General features: G+C 45.2%; 1 protein-coding gene across 2 annotated transcripts in view; it reads right to left on the bottom strand.

The window, feature by feature from the left end:
• The window catches only part of SH3RF1 (SH3 domain containing ring finger 1), a 231,248-nt gene that overhangs the window by 11,263 nt on the left and 197,091 nt on the right, over nt 1-22,894 (bottom strand). For both annotated transcript variants that reach the window (XM_073644112.1, XM_073644123.1), the window contains one exon: nt 10,947-11,215. In XM_073644112.1, the coding sequence (XP_073500213.1) occupies nt 10,947-11,215 (269 nt within the window). The remainder of the gene's footprint in view (nt 1-10,946; nt 11,216-22,894) is intronic.

Genomic DNA, 22,894 nt, shown 5'->3' with positions numbered 1-22,894 from the left:
TGTGTTGGCCAAAAAAGGTGCAAAATAACTGCCCATGAATTGAGGAAAATCAAGCGTGAAGCTGCCAAGATGCCATTTGCCACCAGTTTTGCCATATTTCAGAGCTGCAACGTTACTGGAGTATCAAAAAGCACAAGGTGTGCGATACTCAGGGACATGGCCAAGGTAAGGAAGGCTGAAAAACGATCCCCTTTGAACAAGAAACATAAGATAAACCGTCAAGAATGGGCCAAGAAATATCTTAAAACTGATTTTTCAAAGGTTTTATGGACTGATGAAATGAGAGTGACTCTTGATGGGCCAAATGGATGGGCCAGAGGCTGGATCAGTAAAGGGCAGAGAGCTCCACTCCGACTCAGACGCCAGCAAGGTTGAGGTGGGGTACTGGTATGGGCTGGTATCATCAAAGATGAACTTGTGGGACCTTTTCGGGTTGAGGATGGAGTGAAGCTCAACTCCCAGACCTACTGCCAGTTTCTTAAAGACAACTTCTTCAAGCAGTGGTACAGGAAGAAGTCGGTATCGTTCAAGAAAAACATGATTTTCATGCAGGACAATGCTCCATCACATGCATCCAACTACTCCACAGGGTGGCTGGCCAGTAAAGGTCTAAAAGAAGAAAAAATAATGACATGGCCCCCTTGTTCACCTGATCTGAACCCCATAGAGAACCTGTGGTCCATCATAAAATATGAGATCTACAGGGAGGGAAAACCGTACACCTCTTGGAACAGTGTCTGGGAGGCTGTGGTGGCTGCTGCACGCAATGTTGATCGAAAACAGATCAAGCAACTGACAGAATCTCTGGATGGAAGGCTGTTGAGTGTCATCATAAAGAAAGGTGGCTATATTGATCACTAATTTTTTTGGTTTTTGTTTTTGCATGTCAGAAATGTTTATTTCTAAATTTTGTGCACTGATATTGGTTTACCTGGTGAAAATAAACACGTGGCCTCCATTGCTCTGTTAAGGGGTAATGTATCTCTGCTCGCTTCTGCATCGAGAGATGAGCGGGGCACGGGACGTTGCATCTATATCGGCTAGTTCACGTGTGAGAGTGGCCGGTATCACAAATGTGTCCTATTCTAATTACAATAGGACAAGTGTGCTATATCTGCCACCCACAAGACGAGTTGGATATGTGTTGATGTGATGTCACTGGCCCCGCGCTCCTCTTGAGGGAGAAGTGAGCAGAGACAGATTACCCCATTGAGCCCAGAAGCAACTGCATGGTCTGCCTCCTCTTTTGGGACCATTTGGCACAGGCGTTTTTAATCAGCAGGAGGGGTTCCTCCTATTTTTGCTCTCAGCTCATACAGTAGACTAAGAACATGTGGAAGTTAAGTGTTTTAGGTCCTTTCACTTGGTGTTGGTGCTGTGTGGTGGCCAGTGCTGCTGCGCCTGTGGAGTGGGGTGGGGTGGAGTCATGGGTGCTCAGCCTTGCAGAATTGGTGCTGCTGGGCACCAGGTCGCTCGCCCTCCTGGTGCACTATCCCCGTGGTGGTGGTTGCTGCACCTTTTAGGTCAGGGACCCATTACGAGGTTCGCTGTGACGCGGCAGTGGCTTCATACAGTCTGATCAGGATGTTAAACTAAGAACCTCATGTTCAGTTTTGTACATTTTTGCCTCGCTGCAATAGATCAAGATGCGGTTTTTGGATGTGTGATCCGTGTGTATTTCTACAGCTGTGACAGAAGCAATGATGCTAGTTGGTCTGTGTCCTCATGATCAGCTGGGCATGTGGTTAGCAGAGCTGCTTTTCAACACCTAGTTCCAGACAATGAATCCAAAAAATTAAATTGTGAGCTCTAGCTGGGGGCAGGAATGTGACTGAGTGCGACAATCTCTGTACAGCACTGTGGAATATGTTTGCGCTATACAAGCAATGGGAATGCATTATTGTAGTACGCTCACTGCAGGTAAACCTACAATGTCCCCTCTCGGCGTTCCACCTCTCAAACTGCAGAAGGCTTATTATGTAGTGTATCTAATGGTTACTACCTGAAGAGGATTAATAAGTGCCGTTAGTGGATCCATGCGGCTTACATTGCCCAGCACCATCAGCAGCTGCCTAATCTAATTACACTTGTTTTTACAGGGCAGCGCCAGGAATGCCAGCACTTGTTTTCTTTTTTATTATGGGAGCCTAAGCTTTAGGTCAATCTGGGCAGAAGGAGTCGATCTTATAAATTTAAATGACCATATGAGAAAATAACAATGTTTTCTTAGCTTTGTTTTATTGCACCTCTCTGCTGCCTTTATTCTCGCCCTTAGCGGAATAACCGTCCATATACTCAATATTCAGCGGAACAGTAAAACTTGATACTTTATTCACCCTTTCACTGAACTCACAAAGATTTTATAGAGCGAAAATATGTATATTTCCCATTTCATCAATTTGTCCTATGGAGCTTAATAAAGAGATCTGTAAATGACGAGCCCGGGAACAGATGTGTAGTACAGCATTCTCCTACGTCTAACGCTCCCTTTTCCGTTGTAAAACAGATTTGACAATTTCACTTTGGGTAATGTGTTTTCTCGATGGCGCAGACATTTCTACCAATGACCATAAAGGGACTTCTCAGTTTTCAGAGGAAAATTAAAGAGGAGAAAAAAGAAAAGCAAGATCCAATCAATAACCCCATAACAATGTTTAGAGGCAATATTAAAGCATTTAGATCCCAGCACTCCGAGCTCTCATTGCCTCTTAAGTAAATAACTTGAATTCTTGTACTCATACTCAAAGTTAGGATAAAAGCATCTAGTAAGGAGGCAGCCAAGCAATTCAATGCACATCCGCGCAAGAGAAATGTCATTAACTTATAATATAAACCAGAATTACAGTTCTGTACCCAGACTTGTATTCAGGTCCATATTGTGTCTGCACGACATTGCGCTGTATTAGTGCTCTCCATCACTACATTGTTTGACAGCTGCAGCTTCTCCTAGTTACATACAAATCCATGTCAAAATATGGCTGCATACTACATACAGATGTTGTAGCAGATGGGGAGACACAAAATTGCAACTTGTTCAATAAATCCTAAAACAGTAATGCAGTTTACAATTCACACAGTGGCAACCAAAAGTTTTGCATTTTTTTTAAAGTGTTATTACTTCTGTCTGGTTGTTGTGATGCAATTTTCCTGGTGATTTTAGTAAACCGGAGGCAAATGGTTGTCAGCTATAAAGACGAAAATTATGTTTGACATTGTTTTATCCCTTTATGTGTTAGTTTTCAACATTTGCTGGGCCAAATGCTTTGCATATTTTGCCATGGGTAGTCGAATTTTGCCTAAAATTTTATTTTTTTTATGTGTGTTAAGTAGTGTTGAGCATTCCGATACTGAAATATCGAGTATCGGCCGATATTCGCGGTATCGGAATTCCGATACTTAATTCCGATACTTTTACAATATCGAATACCGGAATCGGAAGGTCCCATAATGCCTGCGCTCTGCAGTGTCTCTGAAGGATGACAAGCTGGATGGCAGCGCTCAGCTGCGATCCAGCCTGTCATCAAAATGCCATCCCAGGGTGAGAGAATTCTCCTGATTGTTTAAAAGCCGGCGGGCGGTAAAAAGCCGCCGGCTTTTAAACAATCACACAGCCCCATACTGCTTCCCCGCAGCCTCCCACCCCGATCCTGCGCTACTCTCGCCACCTCCCATCCCGATCGTAAGTTAGGACCGGGCGGGGAGCACAGCACCAAGGAGCGGGGAGCAAAGGACCCGGGCGGGGAAGCCGGCAGTGAAAAGACTTCACCGCCGGCTTTCGCGTTCTGTGCTGCGCTTTCCCGCCGGTTATTTCAAATGAACAGCTGAGGTATCAGGTGATGCTGATCAGCTGTTCATTTGAAGTCGCCGCGGTGCCCTCAGAGGGTTCATGTGAGTTCATGCTTGACTGCATTGCATGAACTCACATGAACTTTCGCACAGGTCAGCCTCACCTCCCACACAGCCCGTCATGATTAGTGTGTGTGCGATGTTTGCGGGTGTGTGTGCAGTGTCTGTGCGATGTCTGCGAGTGTGTGCGGTGTCTGTGCGATGTCTGCGAGTGTGTGCGGTGTCTATGCGATGTCTGCAGGTGTGTGCGCGGTGTCTGTGCGATGTCTGCGAGTGTGTGCGGGTGTGCGCGGTGTCTGTGCGATGTCTGGGGGGTGTGTGCGTGCAGGCAGACATAGGCCGATGTGACACTACTACTCCCATCGGCCTATGTCTGTCCCCCGTCCACTCGTGCCAGCAGGATCAGCTCGATGGGAGCAGTAGTTCCCATCAGCCTGATCCAACTATTTAAATTGCCCTACTGTGTCCCCAATAAATTTTAAATACATTTCATTGGTGGCCAGTGGTTACCTAAAATAAATTAGTTCATACATTACCTGTCCCCGCCGATCGCCACCTAAAATAAAGTAAAAAATAAAAAAAATACACCTATACTCACCTAGACACCTAATTCCCCGAAGCCATCGATCTCCTGTAATAAAATCTAAAATAATAAACCACAACCTTATCCTTACCCCTCCGTAGTAGTCCACGAGTGTCCCACGATGATCTCCAGTTTAGAGCAGCCACATAGAATGTGACCGCTCTGAACCGCTGCCGCCGCTAGAATGACGGGGCCGTAAAGCAGCCCCGTCATTGCATAAGCGGGTTCGCTGGAGTTCAGGCAGCGCTGCTCCGCTTAGCTCCTTTACGGCCCTGCTGTATCGTGAGAAATTCCCACGGTACAGCAGTGCCGTAAAGGAGGTCTCCGGAGCTGCGCTGCCTGAATGCACTCCGGTGACCTCAGTCAGTGGCTCCCGCTGCCGGGAGCGGACGTGTTCCCGGCAGTGTGAGCTTACAGCAGCCATGCACAGCTGTCACCATCTCCAGATGTGACAGCTGTGCATGGGAGATCAGCGCAGGAACGTGGACAGGTAACTATTTTTTTTTTTAGTAAACTAAGAATTAAATAAAATGGTGTGTTTTATTTCAAATAAATTATTTTTTTCTGGGTGTAGTGTGTTTTTTTCTTTTTAACACTTTGTAGATTAGTAATGGGGGTGTCTTATAGACGCCCATCATTACTAACCTGGGCTTCATGGCAGCTGGCGCTGACATGAACCCCAACCCTATTACCCCCTGCTACCGCACCAGGGCAGCGTGGAAGAGCGAGGCTAAGTGCCAGAATTGGCGCATCCTATGGATGCGCCATTTCTGGGGCGGCTTACGGCTGGTGTTTCTAGCCTGGGAGGGGGCCAATATTCATGGCACCCTTCCTGGGCTATTAATATCAGCCCCCAGCTGTCTGCCTAGCCTTTGCTAGCTATTAAAATAGGGGGGACCCCACGTCATTTTTTGGGGGGGTCCCCCATTTTAATAGCTAGTAAAGGCTAGGTATTCAGCTGGGGGCTGATATTAGTAGTCTGGGAAGCTCCGTGGGTATTACCCCCTTCCCAGGCTTCAAACATCTGCCCCAGCCGTCGGCTTAACCTCCGCTAGAGACTAAAATTATGGGGGATCCCACGCCAATTTTTTTTTAAATAAATCCTTTATTTTAACACTAAATGACATTTGAGGAGTTAATAAAGATGCAGTCCCTAAATTATTATTTATTTTTTAATTAATTTTTCCCAAAAATTTTGACGTGGGCTTTGCCATATTTTTGTATGCCTGCCAGGTACAGCATCCAGCTTCTATGAACGCGCCATTTTCCGGGGTGGCTGCAGACTGCAATTTGCAGCGGAGGGGGTGGGGGGGGGGCCCAGAAAGCTTGGGTCTCCCTGCGCTGCAGATTCCATCCCCCAGCTGCCTAGTTGTACCTGGCTGGACACAAAAATAGGGAGAAGCCCCACGTATTTTTTTTTTAAATTATTTCATGAAATTCATGAAATAATAAAGAAAAAAAGGGCTTCCCTATATTGTTGTGTCCAACCAGGTACAAATAGGCAGCTGGTAGTTGGGGGCAGCCCGTTCCTGCCTGCTGTACCTGGCTGGACACAAATATAGGGCGAAGCCCCACGTCAATTTTTTTTTAATTATTTCAGGAATTTCATGAAATAATTTAAAAAAAATTTACGTGGGGCTTCGCCCTATTTTTGTGTCCAGCCAGGTACAACTAGGCAGCTGGGGACTGGAATCTGCAGCCAAGGGAGGCCCAAGCTTTCTGGCCCCCCCCCCGCTGCAAATTGCAGTCCGCAGCCACCCCGGAAAATGCCGCGTCCATAGAAGCGCCATCTTCTGGCGCTGTACCCAACTCATCCAGGGCCCTGGTGCGGTGGCTCACTGGGTAATAAAGGGGTTAGGGCCAGCTTGGCATTATCAGCTGGCCCTAAGCCCGAAAATTCATGGGGTCACGCCAATATTAGACATGACCGCCATGAATTTCTAGTAAAGTATTTAAAAAAAAACACAACACCCAGAATAAAGTCCTTTAATTGAAATAAACACACAATTCTTTATTGTTCTAAATTAAACCATACTTACCGTCACACCCATTCCAGCTGAAGCCAACGATCTCCTGCAATAAAAGTAAAATAATAAAGCAACATCATCCTTACCTTTCCATGGTTCCCAGGACAGCTTCAGCTCTGCTACATCAAGATGACAGGCTGGACCTGCAGAACGCTGCCATCCAGCCTGTCATCCCGCAGACACTGAGAAGCGCAGGCGTGCTTGCGCTCCTCATTTTCAGGCTGTGACGGCATCCCGATGAGCCGAGTCTCTCACGCTCACCGCATGCGCAGGAGAATTCTCCCACGCTGTCAGTGACGTGCATGAGGTGAGCTGAGTTCATTGGACATGAACTCGGCTCATCTGGATGCCGTCACAGCCAGACACTGAGGAGAGCAAGCATACCTGCGCTTCTCAGTGTCTGCGGGATGACAGGCTGGATGGCAGCGTTCTGCTGCGGTCCAGCCTGTCATCTCGATGTAGCAGAGCTGGAGCTGTCCTGGGAACCATGGGAAGGTAAGGATGAGGTTGCTTTATTATTTTATTTTTATTGCAGGAGATCGTTGGCTTCAGCTGGAATGGGCGTGATGGTAAGTATGGTTTAATTTAGAACAATAAAGAATTGTGTGTTTATTTCAATTAAAGGACTTTATTCTGGGTGTTTGTGTTTTTTTTAACTTTGACTATGGGGTTAGGAATGTGGGTGTCTTATAGACGCCTCTCCATTACTAACCTGGGCTTGATGTCAGCTGGCATTATAAGCTGACATCAACCCCAGCCCTATTACCCCACTGCCACCGCTACAGGGCAGTGGGAAAAGCGAGGCTAAGTGCCAGAATTGGCGCATCCTATGGATGCGCCATTTCTGGGGCGGCTGGTGTTTCTAGCCTGGGAGGGGGCCAATATTCATGGCACCCTTCCTGGGCTATTAATATCAGCCCCCAGCTGTCTGCCTAGCCTTTGCTAGCTATTAAAATAGGGGGGACCCCACGTCATTTTTTTGGGGGGGTCCCCCATTTTAATAGCTAGTAAAGGCTAGGTATTCAGCTGGGGGCTGATATTAGTAGCCTGGGAAGCTCCGTGGGTATTACCCCCTTCCCAGGCTTCAAACATCTGCCCCAGCCGTCTGCTTAACCTCCGCTAGAGACTAAAATTAGGGGGAACCCCACGCCAATTTTTTTTTAATAAATCCTTTATTTTAACACTAAATGACAAGTACTGTAATCAACACTGTCACTGTACTTCTTATAAATGTGACTGACATGTTTCTATCTATCTAATCTATGTGTGATGCTCTATCTTTCTGTTATAAATTGTCGGGTACCGCGGCTGAATTGCCGGCCGGCTTTTTTAAAGAGACGGTGCATGAAAACACTAATATTTTTTTAAATAAATCCTTTACACTAAATGACAAGTGCAGTAAGCAACACTGTCACTGTACTTCATATATATGTGACTGACATGTTTCTATCTATCTAATCTATGTGTGAAGCTCTATTCTTTCTGTTATAAATTGTCGGGTACCGGTGTATGCCGCTGCTGAATTGCCTTCTTTTCATGTTTCACTGTGAGCACTGTTCCCATCGATTTGGGCAACCACCTCCCCCAATACATTCTACATTATTGTTAGTTGTTTTCCTTCATGTAGAATTAACCTACAAGGAAAGAAAGGGTTTATTTTCATTACGATATTTGTGTCCCATTGACTTGCATTGGTTTCCGGTATTGGAATCGGCGATATCCGATACTTTTTGGGTATCGGCCCGATCCAATCCGATCCGATATTTCCTGATATCGGAAGGTATCGCTCAACACTAGTGTTAACTTAAAACATGGCAAAGACAAAGCCAAATTTATCACAAGATGTCAGAAAGCTTATTATTCAGGCAAAAGCCAAAAAGAGGAAGCTATGGAATTCAACTGTTCTCAAAGTCAAGTGTCACGTATATTAAAGAAAGAAAAAGAAGGTTATGGAACAGCTGACAAACCTAGAAGTGGTCGGCCATGGAAAACTTCCTTCAGAGTTGATCACATTATTAAGAAAAAGTCAGTATCTGATGTCCATAAAAGTGCTGTACAGATTTCACACGAAATGAAGAATATGGGGTCAAAGTTAGTCGCCTGTTAATAGCAGAAGGGTTGAGTGCACGAGTTCCAGTCAAGAAACCTTTCATCTCTGCAAAGAATGGAAGGTTTGACTTGAGTTTGCCAAAGAACACAGCCAATAGAAAGAGACAGATTGGTCTAAGGTGTTGTGGTCGGATGAATCCAAGTTCAATCTGTTTGGTAGTGATGGCAAGCACTATATATACCGCCTAATTGGAAAATGTAAGGCTATACTGGAGAATGTAATGCTGCCACATGGTAAAACCAAAGTAGGCAGGGGATGGAAATTCCAACAATACAATAATCCTAAGCACACATGCAATTTAGTTAAAAATTGCTTAGCAAAGAGAAATGTTCACCAGTTGCAATGGCCAAACCAATCATCTGATTTACACCCTATAGAGCACCTTTGGGTTGAATTAGAGCGATGAGTTGTGGCCCGTACCCATAGCAATAAAGATGAATTGTTTGCAGATTTGCAAATGGAAGGAGCAAGATCCCTCAAGATGTCTTGAATACCCTAGTGGCTTCAACGACCCGTCAGTGTGGTGCAGTAATTAAAGCAAGAGGTTATGCTACAAAATACTAAGTTATGGCATTGTAAACAATGAATTACTCTCTATGTTGTGATCAATAAATAGTAGATGCAAAACTTTTGGCAGTCAGTTTTGTTTAATTAAATGACCATACCTATATTCAAAAGCATTTAGGTTAAAATTAAGGTCTTGTATGATGAAAACTTCAGGCACTTTCAATTCATGAGGTGCTGGTCAGATTTGTTTTATTGTAGTTTTACATTTGGGGTAGTGACTGTCGCCATATTTGACCAAGTATTCCTCCCATCTGTCTAAGGCTAGGGTCATCTGAGGAAATCGGTCCCATTATGCTAATCACACCCCGATCACAGTTTGCTTAGAGTGTGATCCAAATTTCTTGGTTGTGGAAAATTAAACAAAAAATTTAAAAATCTCCATCTTCTCCATTCAGTCTGTCCGTTAAAATAAGGTCATCTGGTGCAGTCTGATGTTTTCCATGGACTCACTGACATGACTGGGCAAGTGCCATATGATTATCGGAGGCAGCTCGTGCATGCTACGGTCCAAGGAAAAAAATCGGACATGTGCACACCTCCATAGAATAACATAGGGACGAGTGTTACCCATAAAAACGACGGATAGCACACGTCCGATACTTAAGACGTCTTTTTCAACTAGGTCAGCCCTGAAAGCCACCAGAAAAAGTGCTCAGAAAATACTCAGAAGAATGAAAATAAGCATATCTATGTTAAAAAGACTTGCTGTGAATATGTTCAGGCTTTTAAACGTCTTTTAACAGCTTCAGGTTTCACAATACATCGAGTGGCTAAAAGAAGTGAGCATATCATTCTTAATGCATCCTCCACTTGGAAGATGCTCTATACTTTACACTCCAAGTCAAAAGATGCCTTGGTGGCTTTTTGAACACTTTCCCAAATTCTTCAATTAAGAGACTGCCAGCAGTTTCTTCATTGTTGAATGGAGAAAAAAAAAAGTAAAAAAGATGGTGTTCTGCACACCAGTCTTGATGAAGAGTGCTCTGGCGTAAATGCACCAAATTCATGCATGAAGTTGGTGTATCTTTCAGCTGTTGTGCACCACTCCACTCAGGAACTGGAATACATTTGTGTGATAAATTACTCCATTTTTGTGGCATAAATGATATGATGAATTTGTCAGCCGCACTTGACCACGCTCCTCCCAGCTAAGCTCTTCCCACTTTCCAGAAAGTTGCCGAAGCTGGCTGGGATTGGTAAAAAAACGCCAAAAGTTGCTAAATTATTGTGTAAAAATTTTGCAATATTTCAAATAGTTTTTAAAACAAAATTCTGCCGAAAACACTCTGATGAATTGTACCCTCAGTGTGTTCTTGATACAGATGTGTCCTATCTTACTGTTCCCCGTGACTAAGATGAGGGGCGTGAGATGACCAGCTTTGAAAATAAACATGATTGTATGATACTCTGTTAAGAGATGTTTCTGCTATATCTGTGGTCACACAGTGGTTGAGATGTCATTCTTGGTATGAGGAGGGTATTCATAGCATGTCACGATATTGTATTTGATTTTCAATGTTAAAAAAATTGAAGTCCTAATAATATTCATAAAATGATAACTGAGGACAGATCTGTATTTTGTCCGACTCCAAAATACAGTTAAAATATGGGCAGAATATACGAAGGCAAATTGCTGAAATTCTCAAGCAAGAATTACACATGTAAATGCAGATATAAAGTACAGTGAGTGAAACAAGTCAGCAGTCAAGCTTCACTTGCCATATATTTCAATCAAGGAAAAAGCAGCTGTATTCTGCGTATTCATTGTATGATGAAAAGTTATGCAAGTTTCATGTTATGTCATTGGTCCTACCTGTGCGGACAGCATTGCGGGCCTGGTTCACAGTCATTTGGCCGCTCATGTGAATGAGGACCTTGGACTGTGGGCTGGTTTGGATATGTCCTCCTGGAACAGTTGGGGAGACGCCATTTGCATTCACTGTTTTGCTAAAGTCCACACCATTTCCCTGTAGCTTCTGGCAGGGTACTCCGCCAGAGCATGGTGCCACCATGTTGACCATCTGGGTGCCCCCTCCTGCCGTTGCCATGGCCACTTTAGCCTGGGAGCCAGTGGTTAATGCCCTAAACAAGTAACATTTGGGAGTTAATAATTCTTTCTTCTACAGTCTGTTTTGTAATCCCTGAATTTTAATAGGTGAATTTTGAAGTCACAATCCCATCATGGTACACTATAGGAAAGCTTTTCATTATTATATATAAGTGTTGTTTATAAAGTGCATAACCAAAGAAGATCTAAACCAATAAAGTGTCCTGACAACATAATAAACCTATACAGTTAGATAACAAATGTATTCTGTCATTGCTATAAACATTGTTTTCCTCCATCACAATGATTTAGGTTAGCAGTTCATGGTTTGGGTGCATTCCCTACAGCAAAATGAATAATTCAATCAAATATGTTACACGGAGAAACGCAACGGCACTAAAACATTAATAGAATTGCAAATGAATGGAAAGAAAAGCAAAATTTGGGGAATTAATCTATTGGTATTCAAGATGTGCACAGCACATGGCTGTAGAATACAGATCACTGCATATTTCTGGTGCCAAGCCTTACAGTGCTGGATCCTAACCACATGGCTGCAGAATAGAGATCACCGAGCCTTACAGTACTGGATCCTAACCATATGGCTGTAGAATAGAGATCACCGAGCCTTACAGTACTGGATCCTAACCATATGGCTGTAGAATAGAGATCACCGAGCCTTACAGTACTGGATCCTAACCATATGGCTGTAGAATAGAGATCACTGAGCCTTACAGTGCTGGATCCTAACCACATGGCTGTAGAATAGAGATCACCGAGCCTTACAGTGCTGGATCCTAACCACATGACTGTAAAGTACAGATCACCGTGCCTTACAGTACTGGATCCTAACCACATGACTGTAGAATACAGATCACCGAGCCTTACAGTACTGGATCCTAACCACATGGCTGTAGAATACAGATCACCGAGCCTTACAGTACTGGATCCTAACCACATGGCTGTAGAATACAGATCACCGAACCTTACAGTGCTGGATCCTAACCACATGGCTGTAGAATACAGATCACTGAGCCTTACAGTATAGGATCCTAACCACATGGCTGTAGAATACAGATCACCGAGCCTTACAGTACTGGATCCTAACCACATGACTGCAGAATACAGATCCCCGAGCCTTACAGTACTGGATCCTAACCACATGGCTGTAGAGTACAGATCACCGAGCCTTACAGTGCTGGATCCTAACCACATGACTGTAGAGTACAGATCACCGAGCCTTACAGTGCTGGATTCTAACCACAAGGCTGTAGAATACAGATGACTGAGCCTTACAGTACTGGATCCTAACCACATGGCTGTAAAATACAGATCACCAAGCCTTACAGTACTGGATCCTAACCACATGACTGTAGAGTACAGATCACCGAGCCTTACAGTGCTGGGTCCTAACCACATGACTGTAGAGTACAGATCACCGACCCTTAAAGTGCTGGATCCTAACCACATGGCTGTAGAATAGAGATCACCGAGCCTTACAGTACTGGATCCTAACCACATGGCTGTAGAGTACAGATCACTGAGCCTTACAGTACTGGATATCCTAACCACATGACTGTAGAATACAGATCCCCGAGCCTTAAAGTACTGGATCCTAACCACAAGGCTGTAGAATACAGATCACCAAGCCTTACAGTACTGGATCCTAACCACATGGCTGTAGAATACAGATCACCGAGCCTTACAGTACTGGATCCTAACCACATGACTATAGAGTACAGATCACCGAGCCTTACAGTACTGGATCCTAACCACATGACGGTAGAGTACAGATCACCGAGCCTTACAGTACTGGATCCTAACCACATGACTGTAGAGTACAGATTACCGAGCCTTATAGTGCTGGATCCTAACCACATGGCTGTAGAATAGAGATCACCGAGCCTTACAGTGCTGGATCCTAACCACATGGCTGCAGAATACAGATCACTGAGCCTTACAGTACTGGATCCTAACCACATGGCTGTAGAATACAGATCACCGAGCCTTACAGTCCTGGATTCTAACCACATGGCTGCAGAATAGAGATCACCAAGCCTTACAGTACTGGATCCTAACCACATGGCTGTAGAATACAGATCACCGAGCCTTACAGTACTGGATCCTAACCACATGACTGTAGAGTACAGATCACCGAGCCTTACAGTACTGGATCCTAACCACATGACGGTAGAGTACAGATCACCGAGCCTTACAGTACTGGATCCTAACCACATGACTGTAGAGTACAGATCACCGAGCCTTACAGTGCTGGATCCTAACCACATGGCTGTAGAATAGAGATCACTGAGCATTACAGTACTGGATCCTAACCACATGACTGTAGAGTACAGATCACTGAGCCTTACAGTACTGGATCCTAACCACATGGCTATAGAGTACAGATCACCGAGCCTTACAGTACTGGATCCTAACCACATGGCTGTAGAGTACAGATCACCGAGCCTTACAGTACTGGATCCTAACCACATGACTGTAAAATACAGATCCCCAAGCCTTACAGTGCTGGATCCTAATCACATGGCTGTAGAATAGAGATCACCGAGCCTTACAGTACTGGATCCTAACCACATGGCTGTAGAATACAAATCATCGAGCCTTACAGTGCTGGATCCTAATCACATGGCTGTAGAATAGAGATCACCGAGCCTTACAGTGCTGGATCCTAACCACATGGCTGTAGAATACAAATCATCGAGCCTTACAGTGCTGGATCCTAACCACATGGCTGTAGAATACAGATCACCGAGCCTTACAGTACTGGATCCTAACCACATGGCTGTAGAATACAGATCACCAAGCCTTACAGTACTGGATCCTAACCATATGGCTGTAGAATAGAGATCACCGAGCCTTACAGTACTGGATCCTAACCACATGGCTGTAGAATAGAGATCACCGAGCCTTACAGTACTGGATCCTAACCACATGGCTGTAGAATACAGATCACCGAGCCTTACAGTGCTGGATCCTAACCACATGGCTGTAAAGTACAGATCACCGAGCCTTACAGTGCTGAATCCTAACTACATGACTGTAGAATACAGATCACCGAGCCTTACAGTACTGGATCCTAACCACATGAGTGTAGAGTACAGATCACCGAGCCTTACAGTACTGGATCCTAACCACATGACTGTAGAATACAGATCACTGAGCCTTACAGTACTGGAACCTAACCACATGGCTGTAGAATAGAGATCACCGAACCTTACAGTGCTGGATCCTAACCACATGGCTGTAGAATACAGATCACCGAGCCTTACAGTACTGGATCCTAACCATATGGCTGTAGAATAGAGATCACCGAGCCTTACAGTACTGGATCCTAACCATATGGCTGTAGAATAGAGATCACTGAGCCTTACAGTGTTGGATCCTAACCACATGGCTGTAGAATAGAGATCACCGAGCCTTACAGTGCTGGATCCTAACCACATGACTGTAAAGTACAGATCACCGAGCCTTACAGTACTGGATCCTAACCACATGACTGTAGAATACAGATCACCGAGCCTTACAGTACTGGATCCTAACCACATGGCTGTAGAATACAGATCACCGAGCCTTACAGTACTGGATCCTAACCACATGGCTGTAGAATACAGATCACCGAACCTTACAGTGCTGGATCCTAACCACATGGCTGTAGAATACAGATCACTGAGCCTTACAGTACTGGATCCTAACCACATGACTGTAGAGTACAGATCACCGAGCCTTACAGTGCTGGATCCTAACCACATGGCTGTAGAATACAGATCACCGAGCCTTACAGTACTGGATCCTAACCACATGACTGTAGAGTACAGATCACCGAGCCTTACAGTGCTGGATCCTAACCACATGGCTGTAGAATAGAGATCACTGAGCATTACAGTACTGGATCCTAACCACATGACTGTAGAGTACAGATCACTGAGCCTTACAGTACTGGATCCTAACCACATGGCTATAGAGTACAGATCACCGAGCCTTACAGTACTGGATCCTAACCACATGGCTGTAGAGTACAGATCACCGAGCCTTACAGTACTGGATCCTAACCACATGACTGTAAAATACAGATCCCCAAGCCTTACAGTGCTGGATCCTAATCACATGGCTGTAGAATAGAGATCACCGAGCCTTACAGTACTGGATCCTAACCACATGGCTGTAGAATACAAATCATCGAGCCTTACAGTGCTGGATCCTAATCACATGGCTGTAGAATAGAGATCACCGAGCCTTACAGTGCTGGATCCTAACCACATGGCTGTAGAATACAAATCATCGAGCCTTACAGTGCTGGATCCTAACCACATGGCTGTAGAATACAGATCACCGAGCCTTACAGTACTGGATCCTAACCACATGGCTGTAGAATACAGATCACCAAGCCTTACAGTACTGGATCCTAACCATATGGCTGTAGAATAGAGATCACCGAGCCTTACAGTACTGGATCCTAACCACATGGCTGTAGAATAGAGATCACCGAGCCTTACAGTACTGGATCCTAACCACATGGCTGTAGAATACAGATCACCGAGCCTTACAGTGCTGGATCCTAACCACATGGCTGTAAAGTACAGATCACCGAGCCTTACAGTGCTGAATCCTAACTACATGACTGTAGAATACAGATCACCGAGCCTTACAGTACTGGATCCTAACCACATGAGTGTAGAGTACAGATCACCGAGCCTTACAGTACTGGATCCTAACCACATGACTGTAGAATACAGATCACTGAGCCTTACAGTACTGGAACCTAACCACATGGCTGTAGAATAGAGATCACCGAACCTTACAGTGCTGGATCCTAACCACATGGCTGTAGAATACAGATCACCGAGCCTTACAGTACTGGATCCTAACCATATGGCTGTAGAATAGAGATCACCGAGCCTTACAGTACTGGATCCTAACCATATGGCTGTAGAATAGAGATCACTGAGCCTTACAGTGCTGGATCCTAACCACATGGCTGTAGAATAGAGATCACCGAGCCTTACAGTGCTGGATCCTAACCACATGACTGTAAAGTACAGATCACCGAGCCTTACAGTACTGGATCCTAACCACATGACTGTAGAATACAGATCACCGAGCCTTACAGTACTGGATCCTAACCACATGGCTGTAGAATACAGATCACCGAGCCTTACAGTACTGGATCCTAACCACATGGCTGTAGAATACAGATCACCAAACCTTACAGTGCTGGATCCTAACCACATGGCTGTAGAATACAGATCACTGAGCCTTACAGTACAGGATCCTAACCACATGGCTGTAGAATACAGATCACCGAGCCTTACAGTACTGGATCCTAACCACATGACTGCAGAATACAGATCCCCGAGCCTTACAGTACTGGATCCTAACCACATGGCTGTAGAGTACAGATCACCGAGCCTTACAGTGCTGGATCCTAACCACATGACTGTAGAGTACAGATCACCGAGCCTTACAGTGCTGGATTCTAACCACAAGGCTGTAGAATACAGATGACTGAGCCTTACAGTACTGGATCCTAACCACATGGCTGTAAAATACAGATCACCAAGCCTTACAGTACTGGATCCTAACCACATGACTGTAGAGTACAGATCACCGAGCCTTACAGTACTGGATCCTAACCACATGACGGTAGAGTACAGATCACCGAGCCTTACAGTACTGGATCCTAACCACATGACTGTAGAGTACAGATCACCGAGCCTTACAGTGCTGGATCCTAACCACATGGCTGTAGAATAGAGATCACTGAGCATTACAGTACTGGATCCTAACCACATGACTGTAGAGTACAGATCACTGAGCCTTACAGTACTGGATCCTAACCACATGGCTATAGAGTACAGATCACCGAGCCTTACAGTACTGGATCCTAACCACATGGCTGTAGAGTACAGATCACCGAGCCTTACAGTACTGGATCCTAACCACATGACTGTAAAATACAGATCCCCAAGCCTTACAGTGCTGGATCCTAATCACATGGCTGTAGAATAGAGATCACCGAGCCTTACAGTACTGGATCCTAACCACATGGCTGTAGAATACAAATCATCGAGCCTTACAGTGCTGGATCCTAATCACATGGCTGTAGAATAGAGATCACCGAGCCTTACAGTGCTGGATCCTAACCACATGGCTGTAGAATACAAATCATCGAGCCTTACAGTGCTGGATCCTAACCACATGGCTGTAGAATACAGATCACCGAGCCTTACAGTACTGGATCCTAACCACATGGCTGTAGAATACAGATCACCAAGCCTTACAGTACTGGATCCTAACCATATGGCTGTAGAATAGAGATCACCGAGCCTTACAGTACTGGATCCTAACCACATGGCTGTAGAATAGAGATCACCGAGCCTTACAGTACTGGATCCTAACCACATGGCTGTAGAATACAGATCACCGAGCCTTACAGTGCTGGATCCTAACCACATGGCTGTAAAGTACAGATCACCGAGCCTTACAGTGCTGAATCCTAACTACATGACTGTAGAATACAGATCACCGAGCCTTACAGTACTGGATCCTAACCACATGAGTGTAGAGTACAGATCACCGAGCCTTACAGTACTGGATCCTAACCACATGACTGTAGAATACAGATCACTGAGCCTTACAGTACTGGAACCTAACCACATGGCTGTAGAATAGAGATCACCGAACCTTACAGTGCTGGATCCTAACCACATGGCTGTAGAATACAGATCACCGAGCCTTACAGTACTGGATCCTAACCATATGGCTGTAGAATAGAGATCACCGAGCCTTACAGTACTGGATCCTAACCATATGGCTGTAGAATAGAGATCACTGAGCCTTACAGTGTTGGATCCTAACCACATGGCTGTAGAATAGAGATCACCGAGCCTTACAGTGCTGGATCCTAACCACATGACTGTAAAGTACAGATCACCGAGCCTTACAGTACTGGATCCTAACCACATGACTGTAGAATACAGATCACCGAGCCTTACAGTACTGGATCCTAACCACATGGCTGTAGAATACAGATCACCGAGCCTTACAGTACTGGATCCTAACCACATGGCTGTAGAATACAGATCACCGAACCTTACAGTGCTGGATCCTAACCACATGGCTGTAGAATACAGATCACTGAGCCTTACAGTACTGGATCCTAACCACATGACTGTAGAGTACAGATCACCGAGCCTTACAGTGCTGGATCCTAACCACATGGCTGTAGAATACAGATCACCGAGCCTTACAGTACTGGATCCTAACCACATGACTGTAGAGTACAGATCACCGAGCCTTACAGTGCTGGATCCTAACCACATGGCTGTAGAATAGAGATCACTGAGCATTACAGTACTGGATCCTAACCACATGACTGTAGAGTACAGATCACTGAGCCTTACAGTACTGGATCCTAACCACATGGCTATAGAGTACAGATCACCGAGCCTTACAGTACTGGATCCTAACCACATGGCTGTAGAGTACAGATCACCGAGCCTTACAGTACTGGATCCTAACCACATGACTGTAAAATACAGATCCCCAAGCCTTACAGTGCTGGATCCTAATCACATGGCTGTAGAATAGAGATCACCGAGCCTTACAGTACTGGATCCTAACCACATGGCTGTAGAATACAAATCATCGAGCCTTACAGTGCTGGATCCTAATCACATGGCTGTAGAATAGAGATCACCGAGCCTTACAGTGCTGGATCCTAACCACATGGCTGTAGAATACAAATCATCGAGCCTTACAGTGCTGGATCCTAACCACATGGCTGTAGAATACAGATCACCGAGCCTTACAGTACTGGATCCTAACCACATGGCTGTAGAATACAGATCACCAAGCCTTACAGTACTGGATCCTAACCATATGGCTGTAGAATAGAGATCACCGAGCCTTACAGTACTGGATCCTAACCACATGGCTGTAGAATAGAGATCACCGAGCCTTACAGTACTGGATCCTAACCACATGGCTGTAGAATACAGATCACCGAGCCTTACAGTGCTGGATCCTAACCACATGGCTGTAAAGTACAGATCACCGAGCCTTACAGTGCTGAATCCTAACTACATGACTGTAGAATACAGATCACCGAGCCTTACAGTACTGGATCCTAACCACATGAGTGTAGAGTACAGATCACCGAGCCTTACAGTACTGGATCCTAACCACATGACTGTAGAATACAGATCACTGAGCCTTACAGTACTGGAACCTAACCACATGGCTGTAGAATAGAGATCACCGAACCTTACAGTGCTGGATCCTAACCACATGGCTGTAGAATACAGATCACCGAGCCTTACAGTACTGGATCCTAACCATATGGCTGTAGAATAGAGATCACCGAGCCTTACAGTACTGGATCCTAACCATATGGCTGTAGAATAGAGATCACTGAGCCTTACAGTGCTGGATCCTAACCACATGGCTGTAGAATAGAGATCACCGAGCCTTACAGTGCTGGATCCTAACCACATGACTGTAAAGTACAGATCACCGAGCCTTACAGTACTGGATCCTAACCACATGACTGTAGAATACAGATCACCGAGCCTTACAGTACTGGATCCTAACCACATGGCTGTAGAATACAGATCACCGAGCCTTACAGTACTGGATCCTAACCACATGGCTGTAGAATACAGATCACCAAACCTTACAGTGCTGGATCCTAACCACATGGCTGTAGAATACAGATCACTGAGCCTTACAGTACAGGATCCTAACCACATGGCTGTAGAATACAGATCACCGAGCCTTACAGTACTGGATCCTAACCACATGACTGCAGAATACAGATCCCCGAGCCTTACAGTACTGGATCCTAACCACATGGCTGTAGAGTACAGATCACCGAGCCTTACAGTGCTGGATCCTAACCACATGACTGTAGAGTACAGATCACCGAGCCTTACAGTGCTGGATTCTAACCACAAGGCTGTAGAATACAGATGACTGAGCCTTACAGTACTGGATCCTAACCACATGGCTGTAAAATACAGATCACCAAGCCTTACAGTACTGGATCCTAACCACATGACTGTAGAGTACAGATCACCGAGCCTTACAGTGCTGGATCCTAACCACATGACTGTAGAGTACAGATCACCGACCCTTAAAGTGCTGGATCCTAACCACATGGCTGTAGAATAGAGATCACCGAGCCTTACAGTACTGGATCCTAACCACATGGCTGTAGAGTACAGATCACTGAGCCTTACAGTACTGGATATCCTAACCACATGACTGTAGAATACAGATCCCCGAGCCTTAAAGTACTGGATCCTAACCACAAGGCTGTAGAATACAGATCACCAAGCCTTACAGTACTGGATCCTAACCACATGGCTGTAGAATACAGATCACCGAGCCTTACAGTACTGGATCCTAACCACATGACTGTAGAGTACAGATCACCGAGCCTTACAGTACTGGATCCTAACCACATGACGGTAGAGTACAGATCACCGAGCCTTACAGTACTGGATCCTAACCACATGACTGTAGAGTACAGATCACCGAGCCTTATAGTGCTGGATCCTAACCACATGGCTGTAGAATAGAGATCACCGAGCCTTACAGTGCTGGATCCTAACCACATGGCTGCAGAATACAGATCACTGAGCCTTACAGTACTGGATCCTAACCACATGGCTGTAGAATACAGATCACCGAGCCTTACAGTCCTGGATTCTAACCACATGGCTGCAGAATAGAGATCACCAAGCCTTACAGTACTGGATCCTAACCACATGGCTGTAGAATACAGATCACCGAGCCTTACAGTACTGGATCCTAACCACATGACTGTAGAGTACAGATCACCGAGCCTTACAGTACTGGATCCTAACCACATGACGGTAGAGTACAGATCACCGAGCCTTACAGTACTGGATCCTAACCACATGACTGTAGAGTACAGATCACCGAGCCTTACAGTGCTGGATCCTAACCACATGGCTGTAGAATAGAGATCACTGAGCATTACAGTACTGGATCCTAACCACATGACTGTAGAGTACAGATCACTGAGCCTTACAGTACTGGATCCTAACCACATGGCTATAGAGTACAGATCACCGAGCCTTACAGTACTGGATCCTAACCACATGGCTGTAGAGTACAGATCACCGATCCTTACAGTACTGGATCCTAACCACATGACTGTAGAATACAGATCCCCAAGCCTTACAGTGCTGGATCCTAATCACATGGCTGTAGAATAGAGATCACCGAGCCTTACAGTGCTGGATCCTAACCACATGGCTGCAGAATACAGATCACTGAGCCTTACAGTACTGGATCCTAACCACATGGCTGTAGAATACAGATCACCGAGCCTTACAGTCCTGGATTCTAACCACATGGCTGCAGAATAGAGATCACCAAGCCTTACAGAACTGGATCCTAACCACATGGCTGTAGAATACAGATCACCGAGCCTTACAGTACTGGATCCTAACCACATGACTGTAGAGTACAGATCACCGAGCCTTACAGTACTGGATCCTAACCACATGACGGTAGAGTACAGATCACCGAGCCTTACAGTACTGGATCCTAACCACATGACTGTAGAGTACAGATCACCGAGCCTTACAGTGCTGGATCCTAACCACATGGCTGTAGAATAGAGATCACTGAGCATTACAGTACTGGATCCTAACCACATGACTGTAGAGTACAGATCACTGAGCCTTACAGTACTGGATCCTAACCACATGGCTATAGAGTACAGATCACCGAGCCTTACAGTACTGGATCCTAACCACATGGCTGTAGAGTATAGATCACCGAGCCTTACAGTACTGGATCCTAACCACATGACTGTAGAATACAGATCCCCAAGCCTTACAGTGCTGGATCCTAATCACATGGCTGTAGAATAGAGATCACCGAGCCTTACAGTGCTGGATCCTAACCACATGGCTGCAGAATACAGATCACTGAGCCTTACAGTACTGGATCCTAACCACATGGCTGTAGAATACAGATCACCGAGCCTTACAGTCCTGGATTCTAACCACATGGCTGCAGAATAGAGATCACCAAGCCTTACAGTACTGGATCCTAACCACATGACTGTAGAATAGAGATCACTGAGCCTTACAGTGCTGGATCCTAACCACATGGCTGTAGAATACAGATCAACGAGCCTTACAGTACTGGATCCTAACCACATGGCTGTAGAATACAGATCACCGAGCCTTACAGTACTGGATCCTAACCACATGGCTGTAGAATACAGATCACCAAGCCTTACAGTACTGGATCCTAACCACATGGCTGTAGAATACAGATCACCAAGCCTTACAGTCCTGGATTCTAACCACATGGCTGCAGAATAGAGATCACCAAGCCTTACAGTACTGGATCCTAACCACATGACTGTAGAATAGAGATCACCGAGCCTTACAGTACTGGATCCTAACCACATGACTGTAGAATAGAGATCACTGAGCCTTACAGTGCTGGATCCTAACCACATGGCTGTAGAATACAGATCAACGAGCCTTACAGTACTGGATCCTAACCACATGGCTGTAGAATACAGATCACCGAGCCTTACAGTACTGGATCCTAACCACATGGCTGTAGAATACAGATCACCAAGCCTTACAGTACTGGATCCTAACCACATGGCTGCAGAATACAGATCACTGAGCCTTACAGTACTGGAT

Source organism: Phyllobates terribilis, unplaced genomic scaffold, assembly GCF_046119375.1.
Source record: "Phyllobates terribilis strain yellow unplaced genomic scaffold, ASM4611937v1 Scaffold_1__5_contigs__length_1240528914, whole genome shotgun sequence".
Lineage (NCBI taxonomy): Eukaryota > Metazoa > Chordata > Amphibia > Anura > Dendrobatidae > Phyllobates > Phyllobates terribilis.
This window is presented reverse-complemented; position numbering and strand designations above follow the sequence as displayed.